Source organism: Antechinus flavipes, chromosome 5 (genome assembly GCF_016432865.1).
Source record: "Antechinus flavipes isolate AdamAnt ecotype Samford, QLD, Australia chromosome 5, AdamAnt_v2, whole genome shotgun sequence".
NCBI classification, from domain to species: domain Eukaryota; kingdom Metazoa; phylum Chordata; class Mammalia; order Dasyuromorphia; family Dasyuridae; genus Antechinus; species Antechinus flavipes.
In genome coordinates this window covers 80,975,185-81,002,086 of record NC_067402.1, presented here as the reverse complement: position 1 = coordinate 81,002,086, position 26,902 = coordinate 80,975,185, and the positions used below count along the sequence as shown (strand labels likewise).

Genomic DNA, 26,902 nt, shown 5'->3' with positions numbered 1-26,902 from the left:
GTACCTTTCTAAATCAAATTAAAACCCATTGCCTTTTTTCTGACACACAAAGTAACTTAACAGTGTGCACATGAAAACACGAGCAAGGTTAGAACATGTGGCACAATGTGATTCATAGAAGCAGTGGAACACATTCTCAAGCAAAATGTGCTAAAAGGAAATAGAAGCATCCAAAAGGATGATTCAAGGGGAGAATCATCAGTACATAACTTACTGGAAGATTTCTTGCTGAATCCAAATATAAGATAAGCAATGCAGAAGAAAGGCCATCATTGGCTTGGTTTTTGTCAGCTTTAATGCCTGTTAGCACCTAAAAAGAAATGACTTGTTAGAACTAATGTTTTGACAATCTGTTCAAAAGCTTATATATATTTTTATTAGACTAACCAGTTAGAGCAGTTAAAACTAATGTAATTCCTTGAACTCAATGACAAATAAGATAGTACAGAAGCAAATATGAGTGTCATGAAATCAGATGGCAATTAGCTTTTATTCACTAGATATCTGTCAAATAAATGAGTCATTTGATATCTGGAACTTCAATATCTTCCAGTAAATGTTTGCTCTCACAAAGATGATATCAATCAATTAAAGTTTATGTTTGTTTAAACCACATACATCTAAGAGGACCCTAGGTGATCCTAGAAAATGGAAAGTTGTGGATGACTGTACTACTGAGAGCAACAAAGTCATTTACAGCTGGTCATCCCAAAAAATTATTACTTTGTATACAGAATTTTCACTTTGTTCATGAAGGACTTTTCAGGTTTTTTTTTCTTCCTGAGAGCACCCTACTCATTATTTTTCAGAGAACAATGACATTCCATCACAAATACATACCACAGTTTATTGAGTCATTACCCAAATGATAGGCCTCCCCTCCATTTCTATTTTTTTTTTGGTCCTGAGAAGAGAGTTGCTATGAATATTTTTGTACATGTAGGTCATTTTCCTTTTTCTTTTTCCTGGTTTTTTTCCCCCCAGATTCTCTTTCGGTATAGCAGTGGTGTTGTTAAATCAAAGGATATGCATGAATCTGCAGCCCTTTGGGCATTAACTCAGATTTGAGAAATGAAGACTTATCAGAGAAACTTACTTCGAAAATTTTTTTACAATTAATATTGCTAATTGTACTCACCCACCACCCCTTTAATCTTGTAAATTTTATTTTAAAGTAATTTGAATGTTTTTAAACATAGAATTTCAAACACGGAATAGAATAGGATAAGGTTTCATATGAAAACTAAAAAATAATGCTATTTTTTTTAACTTAAGAAATTTGAAAGGAATGGACTGAAATAAAACCTGGAAGATTCAATTTAGAAACAGTACCTTATCAAGATTCAGAACATTTGGCATCAATGTGAGCCATTCCAGTTTCAAATGCAATTTTCCTTTAGGGACTTCATCCAGAGTGAACCACTGAAATGAAATTAAATAGTCGAAAATTTTCTAAATTGATTGTACAAAAGTTTGCTGAAATGAATCAAAAAGCTTAAAATAAAATAATATCTCTAAACATTTTAAGCTTCATTATATTGAGGCATCAATTTTTTTATATGACACAATCTGAAGATTTCAAGTGTATATACTTATGTTAAATGTTTATGTTGTCTTAGTTATAATAATGGCCTTGAAAAACCAGAATTCCAAGCAAAGAAAGATATAAAAGCTGTATTTTTTAACCAGGTTTACAATTTGTTGCACTAACTACAACACAGTAAGTGTATTCATTCCTATCTTATCAATTATAATGTGAAAGATAAAAATGTATACTATTATTACAGAGGTGTGGAATATTGTATTCTCTTCTCCCCCCTCCCCACCTTAGCCAAATCTTTTACCTCCTTCAATACCATTTCAAATCCCACCTTTTCCATTAAACTCTTCTCAGAGCATGGTTTCTTTCTCTTCTATAAACTACTATCTTACTATCTACCTTTCACATGGCCTTAGGATATCTATAATTGAATTGAGCTATTAATTAAATCTCTATTACTTAACTTTAAGGGTACTTACATCTTATCTCCCAAACCTTCTTATACTTCTTTTAATCCCCTATAGTGCCTAGCATAAAGCATTCAAAAATGTTATTGATTTGTATTTTTAACTTTGCTGTAGTAAATTTAGTTATATGTTGAAATATATTTGCTAATATCAGTATAAGTACTTAAAAGTGTTTCTTTGTAAAGGTTACATGACAAAATTAAGAGTTTCAAGACAAAACTCTCAGAAAGGCATTCAAACAATTTAACCAACAAAAGGCAACTTACTTCATCTAAGAGGCGCTCCTTCTCAACTTCGATCAGATCAATCATAAGACTAAAGAAACAATAATATCATAGCTTCAGAGCACTATGAATTAAACATACTTTAAAAAACACATGAAGAAATCTTAAGTTAATAGGATCACAAATTAAATGTTTGAAGTCATCTCACGGGATATTTAGTCCAACTTTTGTTTTACAGATAAAGAAACTAAGGCCTACAGACAGACATTAAGTGACTGGCCATAGGTGATCTTAGAAAGTGGCTTTGACCTCAAATTGAGCACTCTTCAGCACAGACTTATCTAAATGTATTACAGAAATGCGAACAAATTAAAGACAGCTATTCATTAAATATTATGTTAAAGAAATGAATGTCCATCTCAATTATGAGTATTTATGTTCAGCATGATAGACTGATCCAAACACAGTTGCTGTGGAGCAAAAAAGGCTAGGAACAGGGATGGGATCTTATGAGAGAAGGAAAGGGGGAAAAAACTAAGCTACTGCAAGAAATTTGAATTTCTCTTAAGTGTTGCTGCTCTTGCTATTATTTTTAAGTTGTTACAGCAGCTCAAAATTAAAAAGCTCACACTGCTGATAGAAATCACAAATTTTTTCTCTTACATTTCCTCACATTTAGAAGAATCACCTCATTCCTAAAATTAAAAAAGAGCAGTCTACCTGAAAATTTTAAAATGCTGAAATTTCTTTAAAATAGAAACAAGAACATAGAAAGCCCTTGGGTATGAAAAAGGAATTAGGAGAAGCATATAATTGAGTATTAGGAGATTGAATAGAAATAGAACTGAACTGTATAAAAATATCCTTCTACTAGATTCCAAAACTATTAGACAATTTTCAATTTAAATGAATCAATAGAAAGGGGCCTCTAAAAAACTGTCAGAAGAGACAATTCCATGATGTTAAGAGCACAACAAAGGTAAAAAATAAAGTCAGATTTTTAAAATATAGAAAAAGGACATTTAGAAAAGCAAGAAGATAAGGCACAGAAGGAAGGAAAATTCAGAAAATGAAAGATATTCAGGCATTGTGCACATTTCAAAATTCTTCCTAGAAAACTTCAACAAGCACAATTTACCTTTTTTTTCTTTTTATTAATATGTACACATTAAATTCGACTGTACAGTTAGAGTATTATTATTGAAGAATACCCACTTCTTAAGGTTATATTAATATTATTCTAACAGAATATTCTATTTTTAAAACTTTTCAGTTGAACTGTCTTAATCAATCACTTATTATCTAATATTATGAATTACTGGCATCAAATCACCTAACAATTTGAAGTGCAGCAAGATTCTTTTCTGTAAGACCGTTTTGATGTAGTTTATTTGCTTGTGAAATTATTTCATATTCTGGAATACTCTATCAAAATTACACTTCAATTTTGTTCTATAAATTTCATATAGTGAACTTATTATTTATAGTATTTATAATGACAATAATAGGGACAAGGCCTTAACCTATGATTTCAATGATATATGGAACTCCTGGATTAGGATGTTCCCTCTATCAATGCAGGGCTTTATTTTTTCTTCAAGTTACAAAAGTAAAGGGTCTCTAGAAGAATAAGAAGTGAAGTGATTGATACCCTTGGAGTCACACAAATAGGACACATGTTAATAGACAGGGCTTGAACTCTTTAAGGTTGGTTCTCTAATCATTACACAACATTTCCATTATTCAATAATATGTTTTAAGAGTAACTAAATCAACCAAACATTATGTCTATTCTTAATAGCTATCAGTAAATAGTAAAAGAATTTATAGTATTTTATTACAATACAAAGAGATTACATCCCAAAGTTATATACACAAGGAATTCACCTTCCAAGGAAATCATCCTTGTCTGGGTCTTCATCAAAGAGTTCAATTTCTAATTCCTGCCCAGGATGTTCATAAACCAAAGCCTGAAAAATAAAACAACAATAGTTATTTTCTACTAATAAGTATTACATATCTAAAAGACTTTAAAACTTTCAAAATTTTACACATCCATTCTCCTAGCCCTCAAAAAGATTACCTTATGAAATGTGAAAGTAAGCAATGTTTTAGAGAAGAGGAAACTTAGTACCAAAAATCTTAACTTGTCCAAGATAATGGCATGGGAAAAGCAAGCCTACAACTTTTCACTCTTAGTCCAGTATTTTTGCATTAAACCAAAATGTATTTCAAATAAATTGTGTCAAAATACAAAATGACATTCCAAAACATATTTTATACGTTGTTCTTTTCCTGTACAAACACACAGAGGATGCAAGATAGATATTAATTCCACCAACATTTTCTCCATTACTTTCTCAAGGCTAGACATCAAGAAGACAATTATGTTAGGCCAAGGTATATAGAATTTATTGATTTCCAAGGTATAAATACTTACACTGAAAATTTAACAATTAACTCTTGTGAATCTGTGTGAGTGTGCTCCTGCCTAAAAGGTATTTCTCTTACTAAACAAATTACTTTGATGGCCTGGAAGTATTAGAATCAATATTGTCAGATTAAATACAGTATGCACAATTACCTCATAAACTTCATTCCACTTTGGGCTGAGATTTTCTTTGATGACCTTGCTTTGAAAGATTTGGTTGCCAACCCGAATAACTCCATAGGGATCTGATTTCCCCTTGACAAGGCCCTTAAGGTAAGTGTCTTTACCTTGCAGATCCTGAGCTTCAATGAAATGTATTCTTAAAACACCCTGAGAATGAAGACAAAAAAATAAAAGTAGTTTGGTTGGCTCTTTATAGAATTCTTTACTTATTTCTATACAAGAGTTTGTGGCTTTAAGAGGCTTTTCTAAAAGAATATGGTACTCTTTTAATTAGATTATTCATGTTTTATCCAGAGGAAAATAGAGATGCTCAAATTTTATGCTTCTAAATTTCAGGTATATAAAAATAAGACAATTTGGCAAAAGACAATATAGACATGTGACTGGTTTTAAAGTTGGCATATTTTAAATGGTACCAAGGAACAATTTCTAAATGTAAGTGAATTTTTGGCTTTTCAATGATGACAATTTGAAGTTAAAACATTATCTTGCTATCTGCAATGTCCTACTACACTAATTCTATTTCATAAAATAAAATTACCTATTGTTTTCTGCATTTTCTTTGAATTCTCAAGCATTGAAAGAAAATTTAGTATACATTATGCCCCATAATATGGGCTTGTTGTCTGATTCTTAACATGAACTCACTTGGTCTGACTGCTGATATAAAATATCTTATCCACATTCAAAACTTCTAACCATTATAGCATCTATTAACTCCTTATTGTAATCACTAGATCAAATTCAGAACATTTACATAGGTGTACATAATTTATACAAAGGGCATCTGAAGGAACTACTGAAGCACCAATTATTTCTACTATCCCCAAAAGGGATTGAATTTCTTTTGATTTTAGTAAATACAATGGATCATGTGTATGATATTTTATATCATATATCACTCCAAAATCCAGAGAGGTAACAAATGTGTTTCAATTCTGCTAGAAAGGTTAGTGTTATAACAACCATATTAAGGAAATAGAGAGGCATCTTTCCATTATAAGGAAGTAGAATCTAAATGAGCCATCTTGTATTGATGAGAAAAGGATATAAAATTTGCAAAAACTTATAAAAACTTCAGGGGCTGGAATTAGACTCTTCTACCCTTCTCCATAAGATCACTTTTTAGAATTTAAATATTTTTATGATAAAGTTCTTATATAATCTAAATTTTCTGATATATTTTGAGCTGAATTCTTTCCTTTTCAAACTAGAAAAATCTTATGTATATATAAATTATTTAGAGTATAACTGAGTCATTTCATGTCATTAATGTTTAATAAATAGTATAAATATACAAATATACTTTATATACTTTCCTCAAAGAGAGTAAACTTAAGGAGTCTGTGAAAAAATTTCAAGTCTATTCAAATAAAATTGTGTTTACATAGTCTTTTTCAGTCAATTATACATTAGCCTTTTATCACAGGGATAATTTCTTTGAAACCAAAAAGAATTTATGGGGAATTAATAAAACATACAAAGGTATATTTATCAACTTTGCAGAATAGTTTTGGTAGCTCTGGGAGAATATCATTAATTCTTTTCTTTTAAAATGATATTTTTAATGGTGCCTTTATTATTTTTTTAAATTAAAAATGGGGGAAATGAGATTAGCTGATCAATACATCTAAATAATTTGAAAGTATGTACAAGACACATGTGCTGTTCAAAGTAATGGATTGGAAGTTTTATTATTTCTTTTGAAGCATGCTTGTTCTTTAAAATTTTGTTACATATAATTTTTGTGTATGTGATTGTTCTTTCTACTTACATTGTTGTAGTTATTGTGAGTATTGTTTTCTAGGTTCTGCTTACTTCATTCTATAGTTCTTATAAGTCTTTCTCTGCTTCTTTCATTCATCCCATTCATTTCTTACAGTATTCTATTATATTCACATACCACAATTTGTTTAGCCACTCTCAAATCAATGGACATCCTACTTCATTTCCAATTCTTTACCATCACACAAAAAAATTACTATAAATGTTTTGATTATATGTCTTTCCTTCCAGAAATGACAGCACCTCGTCAAATCCCAAAAAACAATTATCTTATTAATGGTACTAAGTTTTGCTCAGAGAATTACAGTAAAAAAAAATTTAGGATACTTCTTTTAATACATATTAGCTGATCTTTTTTTCTGGCTCAAATAAGAACCAGGTTCTAATGTTTGGATGATAACTTAAAATCAAAATATAGGGAAAAGCTTTCCATCTTGAATAAACTACTAGTGGCATTGTTTCTCATCATGTTTTTTGAAAAGAAAAAGTAAAAACAAAACCCCTAGATATAAGTAATGTCACTTTCAACAGATACCACCACCCAATTTACCATATTTCAATGTAAAATTTATTGGATTAAATATCTGGTAATAAGCCTTTTGACTTTAAGAATTATTGAAGCTCAAATAACATTTATGAATTGTCCTAATACTTTTATATTACACTTTTGACTCAAAACTTCCTCTCCAAGTAACTGGATTAATTTTGTAATTCCACAACAGGAAGGAAGCTTATTGCAACAAAATATAATGTTAATATCAGAAACAAATAAGATGTTCTAATTAGTTTACTTTTTAAAAAAAGAAATGCCAAACAAATGCAAACAAAATTAGAAGGGAAACAATAAACTGGAAAAACATTTTTACAATCAAAGGTTCTGATAAAGGCCTCATTTCCAAAATATGTAGAGAATTGACTCTAATCTATAAGAAATCAAACCATTCTCCAATTGATAAATGGTCAAAGGATATGAACAGACAATTCTCAGATGAAGAAATTGAAACTATTTATAGACATACGAAAATATGCTCCAAATCATTATTAATCAGAGAAATGCAAATTAAGACAACGCTGAGATACCACTACACACCTGGCAGATTGGCTAGAATGACAGGGAAAGATAATGGGGAATGTTGGAGGGGTTGTGGGAAAACAGGGACACTGATACATTGTTGTTGGAATTGTGAACACATCCAGCCATTCTGGAGAGCAATTTGGAACTATGCTCAAAAAGTTATCAAACTGTGCGTACCCTTTGATCCAGCAGTGTTTCTACTGGGCTTATACCCCAAAGAGATACTAAAGAAAGGAAAGGGACCTGTATGTGCCAAAATGTTTGTGGCATCCCTGTTAGTAGTGGCTAGAAGCTGGAAAATGAAAGGATGTCCATCAACTGGAGAATAGTTGAGTAAATTGTGGTATATGAATGTTATGGAATATTATTGTTCAGTAAGGAATGACCAGCAGGATGAATACAGAGAGGACTGGCGAGACTTACATGAACTGATGCTGAGTGAAATGAGCAGAACCAGGAGATCATTATATACCTCAACAATGATACTGTTTGAGGATGTATTCTGATGGAAGTGGATCTCTTCGATAAAGAGAGCCTTAATTGATCAAAGATGGACAGAAGCAGCTACACCCAGAGAAAGAACACTGGGAAACGAATATAAACTGCTTGCATTTTTGTTTTTCTTCCCTGGTTATTTATACCTTCTGAATTCAATTCTCCCTGTGCAACAAGAAAACTGTTTGGTTCTGCACACATATATTGTATCTAGGATATACTGCAACCCATTCAACATGTAAAGGACTGCTTGCCATCTGGGGGAAGGGGTGGAGTGAGGGAGGGGAAAAATTGGAACAGAAGTGAATGCAAGGGATAATGCTGTAAAAAATTACCTTGGCATGCGTTCTATCAATAAAAAGTTATTAAAAAAAAAAAAAGAAAGAAATGCCTTTTTTTTTTGTTGTTTTGAAATGAGAACTGAATATGCTTACCTTTGGTATAGGGAATCGCAGCTGAGCAATCTGTACTTCACTGACAAGAGGAACTGTGATTCGATTAGGAAGCACCAAATAATTGGATATTATATCCAGAATAATAGTATCTGATAAGCCACTGTTAGGCAAAACAAAAACAATTTTCATGTATCAAAATAGTCTTTGATAGGTAATAACTAACTCAAACAGTAACAGTTAAATTTTTTTTCCATGTTCACTCAGGTAATAGTCTAGTTATTTCTTTTTGTTTGTTTTTTAAAAATAAATATTCATATACATATTTAACACATATATCGGATTACATCTTTCTAGGGGAAGGGGGGAGAAAACAATTTGGAACACAAGGTTTTGCAAGGGTAAATATTGAAAACTATCTATGCCTACATTTTGAAAATAAAAAAGCTTTATTTATAAAAAAAAAAAAGATAGTATTCAGAATAGAAAAAACTTAAACATTCTCACTGCTAAAGCTGCTATAATTTATATCATGGCCTGAAAACAAAAAGAAGTTGATTAAATTGTATAATATCCCAAGAGCAAGATGACTTACTGTTTTTTTTTTATTAAATATTTAACATTCAAAATGAAGACATATTTCATTAAATTTCTATCTCTCATTCTGAATAAGATAAATTAATGTTTCACACATGAATCCTTCTAAAAAATCAACTTTTGATTCTAGTATGGAATCCAGTATGTGAATGCACCTGTTAACTGAAAAATGCCATTATCACTATAAGATATTTTTTGATGTATAAAAGCACACCCTTCATTTCTACATTTTCTGTTTTAAAAGAGGAAAGGCACTCCTTGATAGTACTCTTAGGACAAAGCTACTTAATATACAATTAATATACTTTAGTACTTCCAACTATAGAGCTGTATACATGTTATTAAATACTCACATAATAGTGCATCTCCCACATTTCTCCTCTTACTGATAATTAATCCAACACTCACACTGACTGTCACCCTTTCCTTTCACCGCCTTATTTGCTACCATGATTTTTACATTACACACTGACAAAGCAGATGTTCTTTCTTCTATCTACTTTGGCACATGAAATGCAATAATTTTCCTAAAAAAGGAAACAAAAAAACCCTGTCTACTGACATAAGTACTTTGGTTACTAGTGGTATCACAATAATAAGACTGCTATTAAGCCACAATCAAACTCTACTGTCCTGTTACTGGTTCAAAAGATATCCTGAAAAGGTAGGATTTTATTAAGTTCAGAAGAAAATTTAAAAAGCAAGTAAAGAGGGAGAACCTTTTAGAAATAATGGAAAGGCAGCACTACTGCAAAGAATGGGAGATGGAGTATGATGTATGAAGAAGGACAAATAGGACAGTGTAGTTGGATCACAATTTGTGGGAAAGGGGCAGATTAGAGTATAAGAAAGAGCGAAGGATCAAGCATGAGGTCAAAGTTATGAAACTTGGAGGATGGAGGAATGGTAAGAAAATTCAGTAAAGGAAAGGCTTGGGAGGAAAGGCATTGAGCTTTATTTTGGACATTATGATTTTACATTGCCTATGGAACAGCCAATTAGATGTCTTTCTTTTTTTCCTAGTGGGTGAAATAATACTTGTTATATGAAAAAAAATTCATTAAATATAAATGGTCAATAAGTAGCAATATAGAATTAGGGCTCAGGATAGCGTCTCAGGATAGAGTCAGATATATGAATCACTGAATCACCTACATACAGATATTTTCAAAACCATGGAAGCTGACAAAGTGACTGAGAGAAGATCTTGAAGGAGCCCAGGAGAGCCTTAAAAGGTATGCTCACAGTTAGTACTGAATGATGAACCAGCAAAGGTAGAGAGAAGAGCTAGTTAGAAAAAGACAAAACCAGGAGAAAATACTTCCTAATAGCCTACAAACAAAACAAAACAAACAAACAAAAAAACAGAAGATATAAAACCCAGGTAGTTAATAGCATCAATGTAGCAGAATGAGAAATGGAGGGGAAAAAATCAGATCTGACATTTAAAAGACAATAGATAATGCTACAGGAAGCAGTTTCACTTGATTGATGAGGCTGAAAGAGAGATAGGAAGAAAGAATGAAAAGAAATCTACTTTGACAATGACAGCTTTTTTCCAGCGCTTTGTTTGGGAAAGGATGTGGAGATAAATAAAATAAAGATAATTTATGGAATAATTAAAAGTTTAATGATTTTTTTAAGAATAAGGGAAAGTTCTGAGCATGCTTCAAGACAAGAGGGAAAGAATCAGTAGAAAAGGAGAAAATTGGAGATAACTGATGAGGCAATTTGCTAAAAAGGATGGAGGAGAACAAGGTCAAAGACACATGTAGATGGAGGTTGCCTTAACAAGGAAGACCAGCTAATTTTCAGAAACTGCTTAAGTGAAAAAAGTATTGTCAATAGAAAGACCACTGACTCTAGATTCCATACACTGGTTCAAATAATTCCTCTGAGACACTAATGTTAACTTGGGCATTCATGACCCAAAGTCTGAGCAAAAAGGACAAAGATAACTTTGAGAGCATCCAAGGAGGATAAGGAAAATGTTAAGGGCCTTAAGATCATGACAAATGAGGATTGGTAGACGAACAGAGGATCGTTAGCTTGAAATAGAAGATTCATGGCAAATGTTATTTGTGTTCAAGTATCTTCAGAGCTATCATGTAAAAGAAATTTTAACTTTGCTTGGTCTTAGAAGAAAGAGCTAGGAATAATATGGAAATTTTAAAGAAACAATTTTTGATTTAATGCAAAGAAAAAAAATCAACAACCAGAGCAATCCAAAAGTGGGGAATGGATTGTCTCAGGAAATGGTAAAGACCTTGCAGGCAGGTCTTCGAGCACTGACCACACCAACATGTATTCGCACTGAACAGAAGGAATGCAGGATCATTAAAGAGATTCTATAATCACTTTTGATTCTGATATTCTTATCCCTTTACAATGTCACAGCAGAATGCTACTTACAGAGATATCTTTGGAAACATTTATTCACTCTGTTTAGTAGGGGAAGTATCAATTTATTTAGAAAAGAGAAGTAACATTTTCCCCTAAAATACAGATTTGATGGAAAGCACATTGAAAGTCTATTTAATATCAGAAAAATCAAAGTTATACATAAAATAAATTAGCACTGATATAACTTCAAGATTCCTAACTTATATAACAGTAATATTTTTGCATTATACCTGAGAGCCTTTCAAAGGTGAAATTCAAAGACCTAAAAACCAAATATGCAAGCAATGGATAAAAAAAAAAAATTACTTGACTGTACAATACAGAAATATACGTAGCTGAATAATGAATGTTAACTTTCAGATATAAGCACCACAAAGAGTTCACAACTGTTGTTAATAAATGCATAACTTCCTTTTCAGGTTAGTGACCTATAGGTCTGCCATAAATAATCACCATTCAAAGGTTGGAGCTGATGAACAATAAGAGAACTAGACTGGTTACATTTTTCTCACCAGGAAGGGGTGTTGCTTTCTGGAAAGTTTATAAATGCTTACTGCATGAAAGCACCTGTACTTTCTATCAACATTTTATTGCTTCAGGTTAGTGAAGAGACTCCACATAGATGACATGACCTCTCAAGTTCCTTACTTCACACTACCCTCCTCTGAAATTCCTAAGAGTATAATGTAATTTGTGCCCAATGCCTTTAAGCAATCATTCTGGGGTGAAATGATTTTAAATATGTGGCAAAGGACTGGAAGGTAGAATAACTTGAAAAACAAATTGAAACCAATGAATCATTTTTTGATGACATGTTCAAATGTTAGGTTTCTGTTTTGTTAAATTAAAATCTAAATAAATAAAAATATATGCATGTAAATACATAGGTATGCATATATACACAAACACTTGTGTTTATAGTTGAAAAGTTTTCTTAAATTGCCAGATAAAAGGTGATGATGAGTATGACTACAGTGATATCTGATACTTAGCATTTTATAATTTATAAAACACTTTTCTCACCAATAATCCCTAAATAATTTAGGTATAATTATCCCTCTTTTGCATATTAGAAAATTCATATTAAAAAATTTAGTGATCTGTTGAAGATAACAAAAATAGCAAAGAATGTAGCTAGGGATCTTGGATTACTAAAACCCATCCACTTTATCACACTTCATCTCTTCATGAAAGGATCTAGTGATGTAAAAACCTCAAAATAAATTTATTATCAAAGGGGTGGGGTCAAGTTGTAGGGCTTAGAAAATTTCTTAAACCATTACAGCTCTAATAAACCTGGAGCTAAGTAGAGATGACCTACTATGAGCGACTTTAGCTCCACCTATTTTACAGATGAAAAAACTAAAGCCCCAAATGGTGAGCTGACTTGCCCAAAGTCACACATGTAGTATGCAACAATACCTGCACTCTAACCTAGGGCTAGTGATAATTCCAGGGGCCTTTCCCCCCAATATATACCTCTTCTTAAGTAGCTTATGTGCTTACATATCTGTTATGATGCAACCTCCTTTTGCAGAAGATTATAAGAAAGAAAAGGATCACTTTTTCAACATTATTAGCAGAACAGAGATGCTGAATCACTAAAAATAAAATTTATTAAATTATTAAAAAATTATTAAGCCATATTATTTAATGCTTACTTTAGCCCAGGAATATCCAGAAGATTAGTTAATCCCGTCCAATTAATTTCTAGAAGCTGTAAAGAAAAGAATAAAGAAAAAATTGTAAAGAAAAAAAATTATTAATAAGAATTAAATATGTATTCTTCTTACTTTACATGCTTCTCATTTTAAAATTTAATAGAAAATAAACCATTACAAAATTCACAATAGCAGAATCAACGTTTAATTGTGTATTTATATATCTCACAACCCCCCCCACATAAACATAATTCCAAATTCATGCTTTCACCAAATATGTTTTCAGTATAAATCAGAAGTATATGAGTTGAACTTTACCTTTCAATGTGTGTAATATACTTGTAATACATATTATCTAAAAAGCAGGAAAGATATTTCTTAAGAGAGGAAAGATTCAATTAACTGGCATTTTGTAGACAAAACTTCTTAGAATTATAAAATGATAAACATTGAAGGGATCTGAGAAATCACCTAGAACATCCGCTTCATTTTATAGATGAGGAGTCTAGGGTTAAAGGTAAAGTGAAATATTAAAGGTCACAGAGCTTTGCCTTGAAGCTTATACCCTGCTATCTCTTCTGCAAAACTAATATATGTAATACCAAAATAAAAGTGCTTGGGGGAAGGAAAAATACACATAAAGACAAGTTTTCATCATAAAAACTTAGAAAAATGTCAAAAAAAATCTAGTAATACATTCAATATTACAGGGAAAAACTTTTTTTTTTTTTTTTTTTTTTGCCAAACTGAAATAAAGACTTAATTGAATGCTTCTAAACTCTATGTTCCTGGATATTGTGACAGATCTCACATCCAGAGAGTTGAAGGGAAAGACCCAACTCTCATCACTTCTGAAATTATGTCAATTAACTAATATCTTAGTTTTCTCTATTAACTGATGTCAGTGGAATCTTTCATAGGTCTACGAAAAGGAAAATTTTTACGGCTGCTTAAAGGGCCCCCCATGATACTCCAACAATAGTCCTTTCAAAGCTTTTCAACTCCCCAAATACTCAACCTACATGTGTGCTTTTCATAGTCTCACTCAGTACTCCTTCTTTCCTACTTTCCTGAGAAGGCTGAGCTCCCTCAAGCTCTCCCTTTCCATCAACTCCCACATACCATCTAACACAAATGTCTACGTTCATTCAGCCCTTCCTTTATCCTGTTTCAGGAATTATGTCCTTTCCTCTGCAAGACTTACCTGTGTCCTTGATCTCAACACATATCAATAATTATTTCCTCATTCTCATATATCCACTCATCCTTTAAAATATTTTTTCTCTCATCCTTGAAATGAACAACTTCCCTCAAACTTGCTGAATTTTGAACTTGCACAATAAAAAGATCAAAGAATTCTACAGTTGGAAATTATCATAGCGATCAACTAGTATAATGCTCTCAATTAGACAGACAAGAAAACTGCAATACAGAGAGGTTAATGACAATGGGCCTGACAGGACTGGGATGAGACTCTAGGTTTCCTGATATCTTTTGTGCTTTTTTTGACTTGACTGGCAAATTCTTGAAGACAGTAATCTACTCTAATTACCTATGTTTCATCAATTCCGTGCGAACCAGGTTTCCCCCTTTCCAGGTTCACCTGCAACTTCTATTGAAACTGCTTAAGAGTCAAGATAGTAGAGTAGCAGAAAGAAGTACAACAATCTCCACTCCTCAAAATAGAAAATTTCTTCCAAAAAGATCTAGAAAATTCATCAGACTGAACACTTATCAAGAAATTAAAAAAAAAAAAAAAAAAAAGAATCGAAGTGAGTCATTTTTCCAGGCCAGGTAAGCAGAAGGAGATAGAGAGGTTTTCAGACACTGGGGATGGAGTCTGCCCATGAGACAAGCATGGAACCCTCTAATGCAAAGAACCTGTACCCCAGGGAAAGAGAAAGGCCCAGATCTAATACAAGGACTTTAAATTTGCATATGGTGCAAGAATAGGTATTTGGTAGCTCTGTACACGTTCAAGTCACAGATGGAGGATAGACTAAGCTGTAAGATAAGAGTGTGGTCATAGAACTAGGTTGTTAATCAAGAAAAGTTCAAGTTCAAAAGCAAGTAGTAAATGTGTGTGGCTTTCACTCCCAAGAGCAGAACAGGGACTTATTTTCAGCCTCTAACCAAGTCTTACACAGAATAATCAGAAATCCCAAAGCAAAGCCTGAAATTCTGCCACTCAGATTTTGACTCAGACATATGACCAAGAACAACTTACTCAGCAAAACTAAGTACAATCCTACAGGGAGGGAAAAAACAAACCTTTGATGAAATAGAGGACTTCTGCACATTCCTGATTAAAAGATCAGAATAGCATAGAAACTTTGAAGTGCAATCAGAGTAGTAAAAAGAAATAGAATGAATAAGAATGTAAGTAAGAATAAAGGTAAAGAAGAATGAACAACCATATGGGATTTAAAAAGGTTAATTTTGCGTATATTCTAAGCCTAAGGAAGAAATAGTAGAGGAAGTCATTGAATATTTGAATCTCTCTTGAAAGGAGGAAGAATACACACACATAGCTTAGAAGAGAAATGTACTTCATTCAACAGGAAAATAGAAGGAAAAGGTGAGAAAGGAGGAGGAATTAGAAGATTACATTAAGGAAAAATTAATTCTAAGCAAAACAAAGTCCAAACAAGGATATAAAAAAATTATTTATAGTTCTTTCTGTGATGGCAATTTATAATTGAACTTCTTGGCACCTTCTTGGCAGTTTGAATCTGGCCTCAAACACATACTAGCTATGTCATCCTGAGAAAGTCACTTACTCCTGTTAGACTCAGTCCCTTATCTGTAAAATCCTGAGAAGGAAATAAACCATGGCCAAGAAAGCTCCAAATGAGTTTGTTAAAGAGAGTCAGACACAACCAGAAAATTACTTAACAACCACTACTCCCCTCTAATAATAAAATAAGGATAACATTTGCAATATCTATCTCAAAAGGCTGCTGATCAAATATTTTGTAGGACTTGAGTAAAATTTTCAGTAGGAATTGAGTAAGACAGCTGCCTGAAAAAAAAAAAAGGGGGGGGGGGAGGGTTTTTACAGATTGCCAGCTACTACAAATCTATAACATCAAAACCATGAAATTTATACTAGATTGAATAACAAGAAATCCAATAACAAACCAAAAAAGAAAATTCACAAGAGGTCAATCAGAAGCTGAAAGACAACAGGCAAAGGGTTGTCTTTGAACAATAACAGTTACACTGGTTTGTATGGTCATTTTTAGGTCAGCAGATCAAATTTGATTTTGTCAGCAAAGCTGGTATAGCACAGAACATCTTCCCTAGAAGTCCCAGAAATGGGCAAGGCACAGATACTGTCTATAAGGATCCATGTTAGAAGACAGCAAGAGGTTAGAGCCTCCTAATATAGCTCCAAAGTAGTCGGATACTTTAGAAATCCTGGAGAATGAGAATGGACAGTGTCAAACTAAAATTGTGCCAAGGAACTCAGACCAGAAAAGCCAAGGCCCAGGAGCTCCGAGGTGCCCAGGACTCTGTCCTGAAACACTATAACGAGCAAGTTGTCTGAATCTCCAAGATTTAGCGGGCCTACATATGAAAGAGATGGAGGTAAGCATAGAAATCTAGGAAACCTAAGGAGAAACAAAAACTAAGCCAACTATTCTGACTCAAAAGCACAATGAAGTTTATTAAATTGCTAGTATAATTCAGTAATAAAATGTTTATTCTAATATGTTCAAGATAAAATCATTGTTTTTACACTTAAAATTATTCATTTAATGGAAGTTTAATAGATCTGATTCAGTATTATACTACATAGTTCTTGATGCCTTTTCTTCTTCCTAAATAGATTCCAGAAAGCAGTTTCTTAAATCACTTTCTAATACATTGACATAATACTCCTGGTTGTACAAACTTAAGCTCTATACTTCAATGAGAAAAGTCCTTGACATTCATCTGTAAAAGAGAAATATTCTAAAAGAATTCAAATTTGATTTGCTAACCTAAAAATGACCATACAGACCAGTGTAACTGTTATTGTTCAAAGACAGCTAAAGATACTGAAAACAGATTAAGTTTACTTCTATCTTCTCACAGGCCACGCTGACTACATACCATGTCTCAGAAGACTTCACTCTCAACTCAGGACCTCTCACTGTAGAATCCTGCTGTCCTGATTCCTAAAGAGCTCACATAACCCGACATTGAGGTGTGCCTCCAATCAGGCTTCATTCTGTGCCCTGGGCAATTCTTCCTCCTCCCACTTTTAGATTCATAATTAAACAGTTCTATCACTGTTCCTGGAAAGGGTATTTCAGCCTAATTCTCTTAATTTTATTCACAATGTGAAATACTTCCAAACCAGAACAGGACACACTTCTTCCATATCTATTGTCTCCCTCTATTAGAATATTTGGACTTACAGGGGCAGAGCCAAAATAGCGGAGGGCAGACATGACTCTGTAATTTCCTCTAACTTTCTCTGAAACCAACAGCAGATTAAGCCTCTAAATCTTACTCTCTCAGAACTACGTACATCAAACCAGAAAATAAATAAGACATTAAGGAAGTAAATAAAATGTTAGAAAAGTTAGATATGATAGATCTTTGGAGAAAATTAAATGGAGACAGAAAGGAATTTACCTTTTTCTCAGTAGTTCATGAAAACTTATACAAAAATTGACCATGTGTTAGAGCATAAAACCTCAAAATCAAATGCAAAAAGACAAAAATAGTAAATGTATTTTTTCAGAGCATGATGCAATAAAAAAATCACATGCAATATAAGGCCAGGAGAATATAGACCAAAAAGTAATTGAAAACTAAATAATCTCATCCTAAAGAATGAATGGGTGAAATAGCAAATCATAGATACAATTAATAATTTCATCCAAGAGAATGACAATGAGACAACGTACCAAAATTTGTGGGATGCAGCTAAAGCGGTAATAAGGGGAAATTTTATATCTTTAGAGACTTACTTGCATAAAACAGAGAAAGAAAAGATCAATGAATTGGTCTTGCAGCTAAAAAAGCTATAAAAGAACAAATTAAAACCCTCAAATACCAAACTTGAAATTCTAAAAATAAAAGGAGAAATTAATAAAAATGAAAGTTAAAAAATAGCTATTGAATTAATAAATAAAACTAGTGTTGGTTTTATAAAAAAAACAACAAAATAAACCTTTAGTTAATTTGATTAGAAAAAGGAAAGAGGAAAATCAAATTGTTAGTTTCAAAAATGAAAAGGGAGAACTTTCCACTAATGAAGAGGAAATTAGAGCAATAATTAGGAGTTACTTTGCCCAACTTTATGCCAAAAAATTTGATAACCTAAGTGAAACAGAAGAATACTTACAAAAATACAGATTCCCCAGATTAACAGAAAAAGAAATATATTACTTAAATAGTCCCATTTTAGGAAAAGAAATAGAACAAGCTATTAATCAACTCCTTAAGAAAAAATCCCCAGGACCAGATGGATTTACATGTGAATTCTACTAAACATTTAAAGAACAATTAACTCCAATATTCTATAAACTATTTGAAAAAATAGGGAATGAAGGACTCCTACCAAATTCCTTTCATGACACAGACATGGTACTGATACTTAAACCAGGTAGGACAAAAACAGAGAAAGAAAATTATAGACCAAGCTCCCTAATGAATATTGATGCAAAAATCTTAAATAAAATATCATTAAAGAGATTACAGAAAACCATCCCCAGGATAATACATCATAACTAAGCAGGAGTTATAGCAGGAATGCAGGGCTGGGGTTCAATATCAGGAAAACTAATAGCATAATTGACTATATCAATAACCAAATTAACCAAAAACATGTTCATTTCAATAGATGCAGAAAAAGCATTTGATAAAATCCAACATCTATTCCTATTAAAAACACTAATGAGTATAGGAATAAATGGACTTTTCCTTAAAATAGTCAGTAGCATCTATTTAAAACCATCAGCAAGCATATAATAGTGATAAACTAGATCCATTCCCAATAAGATCAGGAGTGAAACAAAGTTGCCCACTATCACCATTACTATTCAATATTGTATTAGAAATGCTAGCTTTGGCAATAAGAAAAGAAAAAAGAGATTAAAGGAATTAGAATAGGTAATGAGGAAACCAAATTATCACTCTTTGCAGATGATATGATATACTTAGAAAATCCTAGAGAATCAATTAAAAAACAGGGACACTAATACATTGTTGGTGGAACTGTGAATATATCCAACCATTCTGGAGAGCAATTTGGAACTATGCTCAAAAAGTTATCAAACTGTGCATACCAAAGGATGACCAGATCCAGCAGTGTTTCTATTGGGCTTATACCCCAAAGAGATACTACAGAAGGGAAAGGGACCTCTATGTGCCAAAATGTTTGTGGTAGCCCTGTTTGTAGTGGCTAGAAACTGGAAAATGACTGGATGTCTATCAATTGGAGAATGGTTAGGTAAAATTGTGGTATATGAATGTTATAGAATATTATTTTTCTGTAAGAAATGACCAGCAGGATGAATACAGAAAGGCTTGGAGAGATTTACATGAACTGATGCTAAGAGAAATGAGCAGAACCAGGAGATCATTATATACCTCAACAACAATATTGTATGAGGATATATTCTGATGGAAATGGATTTTTTTGACAAAGAGATCTCACTCGGTTTCAATTGATCAAGGATGGACATTCCATCCAAAGAAAGAACACTGGGAAATGAATGTGAACTGCTTGCATTTTTGTTTTTCTTCCCACATTATTTTTTACCTTCTGAATCCAATTCCTCCTGTGCAACAAGAGAACTTCGCTTCTGCACACATATATTGTATCTAGGATATATGGTGACATATTCAACATGTATAGGACTGCTTGACATCTGGGGGAGGGGATGAAGGGAAGGAAGGGAAAAGTGGGAACAGAAGTGAGTGCAAGGGATAATGTTATAAAAAAAAAATTACCCAGGCATGGATTCTGTCAATAAAAAGTTATAATAAAAAAATAATAATAATAATCCACAAAGTTACAGGATACAAAATAAATCCACATAAATTATTAGCATTTTTATGCATCACTAACAAGATCCAAAAGCAAGAGATACAAAGAGAAATTCCATTTAAAATCACTGTCGATAATATAAAATATTTGGGTTCTAACTGCCAAGGTAAAGTCAGGAACGATATAAACAAAATTGCAAAACACTTTTCACACAAACAAAGTCTGATCTAAACAATTGGAAAAATATCAAGTGCTCTTGGATAGATCGAGCGACTGTAATAAAGATGACACCAATACCTAAACTAATCTATGTATTTAGTGCTATACCAAACAAACTCCAAAAAAACTATTTTACTGACCTAGAAAAAAATAACAAAATTCATCTGGAAGAACAAAAGGTCAAAATTTCAAAGGAATTATGAAAAAAAAAAAGCAAATGAAGGTGGCTTAGCTGTACCAGATCTAAAATTATATTATAAAGCAGTGGTCATCAAAACTATTTGATACTGGCTAAGAAACAGAGAAGTTGATTAGTAGAATAGGTTAGCTTCACAGGACTATAGCAATCTAGTATTTGACAAACCCAAAGACCCCAGCTTTTGGGATAAGAACTCACTATTTGACAAAAACTGCTGGGAAACGTTCCAATTAGTTGGAAGAAACTAGGCATTGACCCATATCTAACACTGTATACCAAGATAAGGACAAAATGGGTTCAAGATCTAGACATAAAGAATGATATAAACAAATTAGAATAGCAGAGGACAGTTTACCTCTCAGATCTGTGAAGGATGAAGGAATTTGTGACCAGAGAACTAGAGATCATTATTGATCACAAAATAGATCATTTTGATTATATTAAGTTAAAAAGTTTTTGTACAAACAAAACTAATGCAGACAAGATTAGAAGAGAAACAATAAACTGGGAAAACATTTTTTCATTCAAAAGTACTGATAAAGGCTTTGTTTCTAAAATATATAGAGAATTTGCTCAAATTTATAAGAATTCAAGCCATTCTCCAATTGATAAAATGGTCAAATGATATGAACAGACAATTTTCAGATGAAGAAATTGAAACTATTTCTAGTCATATGAAAAGGTGCTCTAAATCACTATTGATCAGAGAAATGCAAATTTAGACAACAGTGAGATATTACTACACACCTGTGAAATTGGCTTAAGATGACAGGAAAAGATAATGAGAAATGTTGGAGGGGATGCGGGAAAACTGGGACACTGAAACCTTGTTGGTGGAACTGTAAATGGATCCAACTATTCTGGAAAACAATTTGGAACTATGCTCAAAAAGTTATCAGACTGTGCATATCTTTTGACCCAGCAGCATTTCTACTGGGCTTACATCCCAAAGAGATCTTAAAGGAAAGAGACCCACATGTGCAAAAATGTTTGTGGCAGCCCTTTTTGTATTGGCTAGAAACTGAAAACTGAATGGATGCCCATCAATTGGAGAATGGCTGAACAAATTGCGTGATACGAATGTAATGATATTATTGTTCTGTAAGAAAGGACCAATATGGGGGCAGCTAGGCAGCGCAGTGAATAGAGCACCAGCCCTGAAATCAGGAGGATCTGAGTTTAAATCTTATCTCAGACACATTAACACTTTCTAGCTGTGTGACCCTGAGAGCAAGTCACTTAAGACCAATTGCCTCAGCAAAAAAAAAGAAAAAAGAAAAAAAGGAAAGAAACGACCAGAAGGATGATTTCGGAGAGGCCTGGAGAGACTTACATGAACTGATGCTAAATGAAATGAGCAGAACCAGGAGATCATTACATGCCAACAAGACTATATGATGATCAATTCTGATGGACATGGCTCTCTTCAACAATGAGATAATTTAAACCAATTCCAAGACAACCATCCACACACAGAAAGAGGACTGTGGGAACTGAATGTGGATGACAAAACAGTATTTTCATGCTTTTTGTTGATGTTTGTTTACATTTTGTTTTTCTTCTCAGGTTTTTTTTCTTTCTAGATCCGATTTTTCTTGTGCAGCAAGATAACTGTATAAGTATATATACATATATTGGATTTAACATATATTTTAACATATTTAACATGTATTATCTACATCAAACTGGTAAATATTTTAAGAATATCTTGAAAATATATGCTTCTAGTCTGAGTACTAGCCTAAGTTGGTTCAAAGGGGTTCATCACTAGGAGAGCTGTGAGGTAATGAATTGTTCAGTCTCAACAATAATCAAAGGCAGTTTAAAAGAGTAGAGATTTACATCAATTGAAGGTTTATTCAAATGACAAAATTACAGACAGAAGTTGCAGTTAATGTTTGTGAAGCATGCTCCTCAATAATAATGCCATAACCTTATTAGCATTAAGTATTACATATATTATTTAACAACAAGAAAACATTTTTAAAATTATATAAATTAACCTAACGGTTACATCTAGAAGTAAATGTTACAAGCCATATTTAAGTCCTAGTCTCCTATTCCTAAACACAAGATTCTCTACATTAAACTTTATTCCCTCTTTTTTAGAATATTAATATTACTCAACCCTAAAAAATATAAAGAAAAAACTTAAGACAGTTTAAGAGTTTTCTTTAAGTGTTAGTAATTAATACTTTTAAGAATACTTTTGTATTCACCTCTGTTGACAACTCATGTTTCCAGAACAGTGTAACATCAGTGATGAAAGTATTATTTCAATTTTTTAGATAGTGAGGGGTGATATAATACAGGGAAACTGTGGAAATCAGAAAACCAAGTTTCAAATCCTGGCTTTACTACAACATTGGGTTACCTTAGGCATGTTGTAACCTCTGGGCAACCCATTTTCTGACCTGTAAAATGAGAGAACTGGCCTAGAAGATCACCAAGGCTCTTTCCAACTCCAAGAATATGATCCTGTGATTTCCAAGAAAAGTGATGCTAACAGAGGTGAAATGACTTGCTCATGGGTTACAGCATAAGCACAGGATTTGAATTGCAGGATTTTGGTTCCATTATTTCACTATGCCACCTTGCAAATGAGTGCAAGGGGTTGTACTGTGTTCCAGCTGACAAAAGAAGTCCAAAAAAGATGATAAATATATTTATAATCCAATAAATGATTTAGAGAAATCATCGTTATTGTCCCCATGAAATAGCAGTTATTCATAACTTATGGCTCCAGGCATGATAAAATATGCACCTTTATTTCTAAAGATATATCCAGTTCAGATTTCAAATGAAATAGGCACAGGAAGATGAAGCTAAAAGGTTGATATCACATAAAGAATTACAAAAGTGGATGGACTTTTCAAAAAGCCCATGTAATAATATTTGTGATAAAAACAATTCCAGAGATATACCTATCTACCCAAATACTTTTGGCAGCATCTATTTAATAAGACATTTTCAGCATGGCTCCGGGGATATTTGGAAAGAAACAGAAAGCATTACTGTAAGAATTATATATTATTGCACTTGAGGTCGTACATATGTACAAGAGTTAAAAATAAAGAATATAATCAAGTGCTGTGTGGAGTGGGTCAGACTACAGTCAAAGAAAGGGGAGATCAGTATGGGCTGGAGTAGTAGTAGGCTGAAAAGGCAGAGTGAAATGTGAGCCAGGGGACAGACGGCATTTTGACATTTAAAGGGAAGATACACTCAGCTGAGAGAACAGGTTATACAAAAGGCATCAATCAAGGTAAGAATAGTGGAGGGACATGATAAAATCTGTTTTAGGGAAAAGCTCAGGAAAGGCAACTAAAATTAGGATGCCTATTCCCACGACAAAGAACAAGCCCCAGAGCAACTGAAGCCAATGCAACTGCATGAGTAAGACTTCTATTTCAGGAAGCTGTAGAGCCAGTGAGACTTGCATTTCTGAAAGCCATGAACTCATTCCACAAAAACTGTTACGCTTCGCTTGGAAAAGCCACATCTTATGAGGCAAAATGTTGGGTTTGTCATTGCAAACATTTCCAGAGCTGTAATGAAACAAGCTGGAATCTAGACTATGGAGCATTCCACTGAGATTTTTTCTTTTCTACTCTACTATAATGTTTATCTGATTAATTACATGCTTCCAAAAATCTAAATGAAGTTCTTTGATGACTGACAATTCCTTAAAGGTACTTTCTTAATTACCATGCACTTTAAAATGTGTCACACTGTGATTCCCATAATTAAAGACATTGAATTCAGTCATCTCGAAACTATAAAGTTTTCCAAATAGCAATAAAGACATACTATATAACACATACATATATAGGATTAATAACGTAAAATATCTAAAATGAGAAAGCATGATAAAATAGAAAGAATGCTAAATTTTAATAGCTTGGTTCTGGAATCTTATAATTAGAAAGATGAGAAGAAATAACACTAGCTCTAAGATCTCAAATCCTGATAAAGGAAGACAATGCATAGAGAATAATTTAATTTCCAGACCCATGGAAAGGTACAATGGTCATAAGTATGCCACAATAAAGCAAAGAGTAATTCATTTTCCTTAATGGCATTTTTTAGGGGCAGCTAGATGATGCAGTGGACGGTACTAAGCCTAAAGTTGTTCTTCCTGTATTCAAATTAGACCTTTGACATTTACTAGCTGTGTGACCTTGGGCAAGTCACTTAATCCTGTTTGCCTCAATTTCCTGATTTGGAAAATGAAGTGGCAAACTACTCCAATATCTTTACCAAGAAAATCCAAAAAGGGGTCATGAAGACTTAAAAAAATTCAACAACAATAACAACAAAATGTCATTTTCATTGTGAAAAATCACACCCATTAAACTTTTTTTAAGTGTCAACACTTTTGGTGGTGAGAATTGTCTCCTGGGGCTACATCAGTTGTGGCTGCTGAGGAAAACTTAGGTGCAGCAACTGAACAGGTAGTTTCCATCTTTACAAAAGGCCTTAAAGGTCTGGCTAGAAGTGGTATTGGTCTCTCCTATTCCTACAGTTGTTAGGTGCATTTCTTTCTAGTGGAGTCTGAGGGGAGGTAGTCGTTTGGGTGGTGTGAGTGGCTACATAACATCTCTGCCCTCATTCTCATGCTATTTCATATACAAGGACAATACCTTGCTGGAATAGAAATTTGAAGATGTTTCCTCATCTTCTGCAAAAGATAATGGAACACAAACTGCAGTTATTTTTCTGGTGACTGTTTTACAAATGCCCTTGGGATGATCATGCTTATCTATAAGTCAAGCTTTCTGTAGACTAGTTTTGTCTTCATTGCTTCTATTCATTTTATGAGAAAACACTGCTCATCTTCATCATCCATCAGTGTCTCCTTAAAATTTTACAGAACAACTGGGAATGATTTAGCAATGATACCAGACAATTCCAAAGAAAAGATTCACGATGAAAAATGCTATCCACACCCAGAGAAATAATTGGAGTCTATCCTGACTTTGTTAGCTTCCTTCAAATTCCTCAAGTCAAATGGGCTTGAATGTCACCTTCTACAGAAACTTTTCCCAAATCTTCGTAATTCCAGTGCCTTATCTATGTTGTTTATTTCCTCTATATCGTGTGTATAGTTTATTAGTATATATTCGTTTTCATGTTGTCTCTTCCAGTAAATTGTGACCTACTTGTGGACGGAGACTATCAAGTATCTTTTTTTCTATTCCCAGTGTTTATTTAGCACAGTTCCTGGGACATAAAAGACACTTAATAAATGTTTACTAATTGAATAAAATTATGGCCAAATGTCCCATGACATAATAGTTCTTGTAGTTTTGAGGCATACTTTAAAACCCACAGAAAACTTTTTCTTTGCTTCTCCAAAGATTGCCAATCTTTCATTTAGATAATACTTTCTTCTTTCTCCAAGGCTTGTTCTTCAAAAAATCATAGCTCTATATGTGAATCATAAACTAAGATGGGAGAATGGAGACCGTGTTGGAGCTCCATATTATCAATAGTTGAGAAAAAGATAGATTAAGTAAATCCCATGAGGATATCTCTGAGATTTAGCAGCCATATGAGTGGAATCCAGTATTATTATCCTCATATTTGCAACTGTCCCCAAGTCACAGAAAATTCTTGGTATACTTCTGAAAAGGACTGTCTAGATGCACCCTTCGCTGTCTCTACTTGCATGTGGAAGTCTTTGGAACATAGAAAAGAGTCATGTACCCCAGGAATATGATTCAGTTAGACTATAATGGGGCTATAAAGCATTTAAATGGTTAGCTATTCCTTAGGTCCAATGACAACACTGCCAAAAGAGCTAATATTCTACTAAAGAGGATTAGTCTCTCATTCACGCCAGAATCAGCTCTATTTCTAGGTCTTTAACAAGAGATAATACGGGATAGCTAGATGGCACAGTGGATAGACCATTAGCCCTGAGTTCAAATCTCACCTCAGGCATTTAAAACTTTCTAGCTATGTGACCCTGAGCAACTCACTTAACCCCAATTGCCTCAGCAAAAAAAAAAAAAAAAACAACCAATACAATAAATAATAATGTAATAAATTATCCTCTAATCTTATTAATGAGACATTCAGAAAATCAGTAAACTGGCAAAGGATTTTCTTTTCCTTTCCAAAATCAAAAGTTTACAGAACACTGTATTTGAGTATATCCTTTGACATATACCATTACTATACCTATACCTTGAAAGAATTAAAGAAAAAGACTTATATGTATGAAAATATTAACAGATG

The 26,902-nt window shown here is 33.0% G+C and overlaps 1 protein-coding gene across 4 annotated transcripts in view; it reads right to left on the bottom strand.

The window, feature by feature from the left end:
• ESYT2 (extended synaptotagmin 2) overlaps positions 1-26,902 on the bottom strand; it is a 107,433-nt gene that overhangs the window by 23,035 nt on the left and 57,496 nt on the right. For all 4 annotated transcript variants that reach the window (XM_051962819.1, XM_051962820.1, XM_051962821.1 and 1 more), the window contains exons 7-13: positions 13,254-13,309; positions 8,635-8,755; positions 4,816-4,992; positions 4,119-4,201; positions 2,274-2,322; positions 1,333-1,422; positions 215-310 (exon numbers count right to left, since the gene is read on the bottom strand). In XM_051962819.1, coding sequence (XP_051818779.1) covers positions 215-310; positions 1,333-1,422; positions 2,274-2,322; positions 4,119-4,201; positions 4,816-4,992; positions 8,635-8,755; positions 13,254-13,309 — 672 coding nt within the window. The remainder of the gene's footprint in view (positions 1-214; positions 311-1,332; positions 1,423-2,273; positions 2,323-4,118; positions 4,202-4,815; positions 4,993-8,634; positions 8,756-13,253; positions 13,310-26,902) is intronic.